The sequence below is a fragment of the Microplitis demolitor genome, chromosome 8 (assembly GCF_026212275.2).
Source record: "Microplitis demolitor isolate Queensland-Clemson2020A chromosome 8, iyMicDemo2.1a, whole genome shotgun sequence".
Taxonomy (NCBI): Eukaryota; Metazoa; Arthropoda; class Insecta; order Hymenoptera; family Braconidae; genus Microplitis; species Microplitis demolitor.
Genome location: NC_068552.1, coordinates 6,601,438 through 6,607,434, shown reverse-complemented (window position 1 = coordinate 6,607,434; position 5,997 = coordinate 6,601,438). Strand labels below are relative to the sequence as shown.

Below are 5,997 nucleotides of genomic sequence, written 5' to 3'. Positions count from 1 at the left end.
TGTCAACAAAAATTTTAGCTTCCAGTTCTTTTATTCTATGTGTATTTCTATTGATTAATTCTTTCCGTGACTTTATACGTTTCATTATAACTTTCAATTCTTGATTTTCTTTTCTTAAAAGCGTCACAATAGAGTCCAGTATTGCCATTTGATAGTGCAAGTGTGAAATGATCTCTGACTGATCATTCCTCATCCTATTATACAATAGAGACAGCTCTTTGTGTACAAGATCACGTGTAAATTTGACAGTTGCTGCATCATTATCTTCAGCAGGTTTGCTAACATGACACAGTCTCTTGCTCTTTACATCATACTGTCCGTCAACAGTTACTTGAAATTCTCGTCCAGATGGTCCTGGTGGTCAACTGATTGCCGCACCAGTTGGTAGCGAACGTCCAAATATATCGATACTCATTTTTGCTCTTTTGACTTCAACAGTTGGCGAGTAAATGACATAAATTTGATGCAGCGGCAGCTAATAAATTATTCCTGCTTCTCGTAGCTCTTCGATAATTGATATGATTTCATTGGTGTGACTTGGATTCCCAGCTGCTTGAGATGCCATGAGTAAACGAAGACGGTCGACTAGCTCATTTGGATCATCCCAGTAGACATAATCCATACGTGCTTTTTTCTTTTTGGCAATCATAAAATCTGGTAATCCTTTACCTCTTGATAAGTTTGCATTTTTAGCAAGAAAATCAGCAATATAATTATAATACTTGATTGTCGAGTCTTCATAATAACTACCATCTGGCTTATAATTTTTTCTATGAGCGTTTGTCATCTTTATAATTTCAAGATATTTATTTTTATCATTTTGTGTGACTTTCGAATCATCAGGTGATTTTTTAAATAATAATTCCAATAAACCAGGAGTCACTGAGTAATTTTTATTTTTTATGTTAATCTCAGTATCATTAAAAGTTATTTCAGAATCACCAATGTAAAAATCATTGTACCATCGACGGACACCATATCTCAGATCTATATCTCTACTTTTTTTATACACTTTAGATAAATAAGACTTTATTTGACTGCTAGCTGGCTTAGCAGGGGTACTTGATGCAACAGGGGATATTTGTGTTTCTTCTAGAGTTCTGCTTCTATCTTCAGAGATAATACTATCATAATTACTTGCGTCATCAAGTTCTGTATCATTATTCACTGTTGAATTATTTTTTTTACTTCTTCTTTGACTTCTTGCTTGATTTTAGATGATTCGACTAGACTCTGCAGAGGTGTGATAATAGGCTTGAACATTTCACCCATTGTCTTCTCAGCTGTGTCTTTACCTAACTTAAGCATTCTATGCTTCCGTCGGATAGCATCACTAGCCTGAGATATCTGATGTAAGACATCTCGTTGCTTTGAAAGTTCCTCAGCCTTTATGTTGATGCGTTAGAGTTCACTTAATCTCTGATGACTATTTATCAAGTACAAGTTAATTTATACTAATAAAGTAGTCGAATCCTTTTCTATATCTTCCAGTATTTAGCTCACTGTCTTTGTCAATCACTACAAAATCATATTTACCATTCCAACATGTTGAACACAAGTCTTTGAATAAATTGTATGACATGTCAGTATTTACATGATCACCATCCACATGTTTTGAGTTCATCTCATCTTGACGAAAGAGAACTCTAAAATTCGCATTGTCAAGTATCAAATGTTTAGGGCCACGCGTATAAATCTGACAGTGGTAAAAACTGTCAACATCTTTATGTCGACCCATAAAAAAGTATGCTCTGATATGATCTTGTTTTTCACAAGCAACATCATCAAATATCATCAATGAGTTTGGTTTCACATCTTCTGGTATCAGTACTTCTTCGTGCTCGTTGAATGAAAAGAATTCAATACCTTCTATTGGTTTAAGTAGAGATTCTAAAAATTTATATTTCGGCTGGTTCAGAGATTTTGAGTAGAGATAAATATTATCAAATCTCAAGCCGTTGGGGTGCATGATGAGTGAAAGCAGAGCATTTGTTCTTCCACAATTTGATGGACCACAAAATATAGCACGAACACTGTTTGGCAATAAAGCACCGTGTCTCTTGACTTTTTTCACCCCCGTACCTTGAACAATTTGATCAAAATTTATTACTGGCAACTTGGCCTCTTGACTTTTAAACTCCATGATGATAGTTTGCGATCACAACATTAACTCACTCAGCGAGCTATAAGTACCAGGATTTATATCATTTTAAGTTGGCCATGATGTTGCTACTATAGAGAGCAGACGTGTAGAGACCAGTGGTAGAGGTTTCGTAAACAGTATAATCAATAAGCTACCATTTGAACTACATATACCAGGATACCAGTACTGTGGACCAGGCACAAAGCTAGCCAAGAGATTAGCTCGTGGAGATCCTGGAATTAATCCTTTGGATGCTGCGTGTAAAGAACACGATATCGCATACTCGTATAATCGTGAAAATTTGGTGGCACGTCACGAGGCTGATCAAATACTTGCCGAGAAGGCATAGCAACGTTATCAAGCAAAAGACGCTGGTATTGGTGAAAAAGCTGCTGCGTGGAGTGTAAATAAAATCATGAAGATGAAAAAAGATTCGGTATGGGGTTGAAGAAGAGAGTAGCTGGCAAGAGAAAGCCTAGCAAGAGAAAGCCTAGTAAGAAAAAGACTGGCAAGAGAAAGACTAGCAAGAGAAAGACTAGTGTAAAGAAACAAGTAGCACTGAGGCAAGTTGTCACAGCGGCCGAAAATTCCATGACTTCTGGAGGTGATCCAATTAAAACAGCGTTGAAAGGAGCTCGTCAGGCAGTTAAAAAATCTGGTGAGAAAAAAATATCCGGCTGCGACGAATCTTACCAGTTCTATCTAAAATTGGTGGTATACTACCATTTTTAATAGCACTTTTTGCTGGCTTGAGTGACACAGGAGCTTTAGCTGGAGGTGCAGCTGGTATAGCAAAAGCTGTAAATGATGCAAGTGCTGCTAAAAATCGATTGGATGAGAGCAAACGACATAATTTAAAAATGGAACAAATATTCATGGGTAAAGGCTTATACTTGAAGCCTTACAGATGTGGTATGGGTTTATACTTGAGACCATATCCAGTAGGCAGAGGATGCAAGTCAAAAAAAAAACAAGTAGAGCTACCACATCGAGCACTCACAAACATCGACTTACTAAAGTACGCTAAAGCTCTAAAAATTCCAAACTTTCGTGGTGTTTTTATGAGAAATGATTTACCTGAAACTGGACCAAGAAAAGATGAATCATCTATTATTAATCTTGATGATAAATTCGGACCTGGTACTCATTGGGTTGCATACAAGAAAAATAATGATACAGTTATTTATTTTGACAGTTTTGGTAATTTACAACCACCACAAGATCTTATGGAATAATTCGATGTTGGTAGCGTGAAATATAATCACAAAAAATATCAGGATTTTGATACAATTATATGTGGACATTTGTGTCTCAAATTTCTCACTGGACAACTATAAATTGATGTGACTCTGTGTATAACACATCAGTCATGGCTGAGTCATTCACATTAACGCTAACAGGATCCACATCCGAGTTGGAGGCGAACTGCTTCCCTCCAATAGAATTATCACCAACTAAAAATTATGTTCTGGGACTTGTAGAGTTATTAACATTTAATTCAATACCCAATATTGACGTTGTTGCTAATAAATTCTATGTCTCTTATCCCGTGGATAATATTGATATCGAAAAAATTGATACAAATAATGTTGATGAGAAAAAAATAGTCAAGAAAAAAAGAAATGCAGCAATAACTACAAAGTTTGATGACAATATCTCAGTGACAGAAAATGACTCAGTGAGTGAAAATAATATAGAAGCTGAAAAATATGGACATATTGAAGAGAGAGTCTTGACGATACCAACGGGAAGTTACGAGATAACTGACATTGAAAAATATATATTCAAAAGAAATTACGAAGACTCAGCATCAGCATCAAAGCCAATAATAATGAATTCAGAAGTGAAATTAAATGTAATCAATTTATAAATTTTACGCCTGAAGATTCTATTGGTCAACTATTGGGATTTACAAATCGGAAACTGATGCCACATAAAACTCACTCATCAGATTTACCAGTAAAGATAAAACTCAATGCTCTGAGAGTTGAGTGCAACATCACATCAGGCGCTTACATAAATGAGCACAAAGTTCACACTATTCATGAATTTTTTCCAAGTGTGCCACCAGGATATAAGATTGTTGAATTGCCATCTCACGTCATTTATCTACCGATCGCTGTACAAACAATACAAAATCTCAGACTGCGAATTGTCGATCAAGACGGAAAACTGGCTAATTTTAGAGGTGAGGCGATAACCATAAGACTGCATATAAAGTCTATAAAATAATGGGTATCGTGTATGAGACAAAAAGTGGTGCTGTGGTTGGTGACAATGGTTACTTTGATGTATCTATACCACTGAGTCTTTTGCTAGGATTTGCTGAAGATTACCATAAAGTTGTCATCAATGCAAAGCATGAGTTGATTTTAATAAGATCAAATGCTAATTTAAATGCATACATTGTGGCCACCCCTGCTGCTGGAGCTCATGCTGAAACTGTTAAAATTACGCTGCAAAAAATCGATTGGATTGTACCATATGTAACTATGGCTGATAAACAAAAAATTGAAGCCTTGAATTATATTACAAGTGATCCAGCTATCTCAATCAGTTTCCGGGCTTGGGAGATGTACGAGTATCCTCTATTGCCAAATACTTCGAAGCACATTTGGGCAGTTAGAACATCTACGCAGCTCGAGAAACCACGTTTTGTGATACTTGGATTTCAAACAGCAAGAAAAAATGATGCAACTAAAAATGCCAGCGTATTTGATCACTGCAACATCAGAGACATAAAATTATTTCTAAACTCTCAGAGTTATCCTTATGGAAATTTAAACCTCAACATTGCAAACAATCAATATGCTCTGTTCTATGATATGTATATGAATTTCCAAATTTCATACTACAACAAAGAACCTGAACCACTGCTGACGAAAAAAAAATTTTTGGAACAAGCACCACTGTATGTTATTGATTGCTCAAAACAAAACGAATCGATAAAATCTGGACCAGTGGATATTCGTCTGGAATTTGAATCTACAAATCAATTTCCTGTGCAGATATCAGCTTATTGTCTCATTATACATGATCGCATAGTCAAGTATAATCCTACAAACAGCATCGTACGAAAACTAATATGAAGACTGTTAAATTTAATCCAACGCTAACCATACATAACATGTATGTATGGAGATTTGCACACGAGCAAGCAAGAAAAGGCGAATGGGAACAAGCAGCAAGAGATCGAGAACGATTCAAACAAAGAATTAATAAATTTAATATAATTATTGAACCTGTATTAATTAAAAAACTTACGATTATAAATGAATAAACTTTTTTAATATTGATATACATTGTTTTTTTATTATTTATAACCTAAAATATACATTTAAGTCTTACATAACCTGAAATATTTTTTTCATTTCACATAACCTCAAATACATAATAAACTATAGATATTTTTTTCTTAACCTAAAATGTACATTTTAGTATTACATAACCTCAAATATACATTTAGTCTTACATAAAATATAGTCTTTTTTCTTAACATCAAAATATACATTTAGTCTTACATAAAATATAATTTTTTTTCTTAACCTAAAATATACCGTTAGAGCAATTTTTTTTTGAATGGATATGCAAAGCTATCAGGAATATCATCATGGAATATATAATGATCCCGACACCTTTGATAGCCAATCAAGTTTTCATTATTTTTTGATTCTTCAGGTAGTTTGTGCCAAGCAAAATCGATCTGCTGGGTTGCATTTTCAAGGATAAATATATCATCGAGACATGCAATATCTCGATCATCCATACACAGTAAATTTCTCGATTGATTGAAGATCTAAACTGACTTTTCGTATGTTGGTTGAATTCCATAAAAATGCCAGAACCAGCTCTTG

General features: G+C 34.7%; 1 protein-coding gene across 1 annotated transcript; it reads left to right on the top strand.

Moving 5' to 3' along the window:
- Nucleotides 1–4,374: 4,374 nt before the first annotated feature.
- Nucleotides 4,375–5,232, top strand: LOC106693448 (uncharacterized). Its single transcript, XM_014441149.1, has one exon. The coding sequence runs from the start codon at nucleotides 4,375–4,377 to the stop codon at nucleotides 5,230–5,232; it is 858 nt and encodes a 285-aa protein (XP_014296635.1).
- The last annotated feature ends 765 nt before the right edge of the window (nucleotides 5,233–5,997 follow it).

Bases quoted from the DNA above. Each gene is read 5' to 3' on its own strand.
- LOC106693448 (XM_014441149.1), top strand. From the start codon at position 4,375: ATGGGTATCGTGTATGAGACAAAAAGTGGTGCTGTGGTTGGTGACAAT.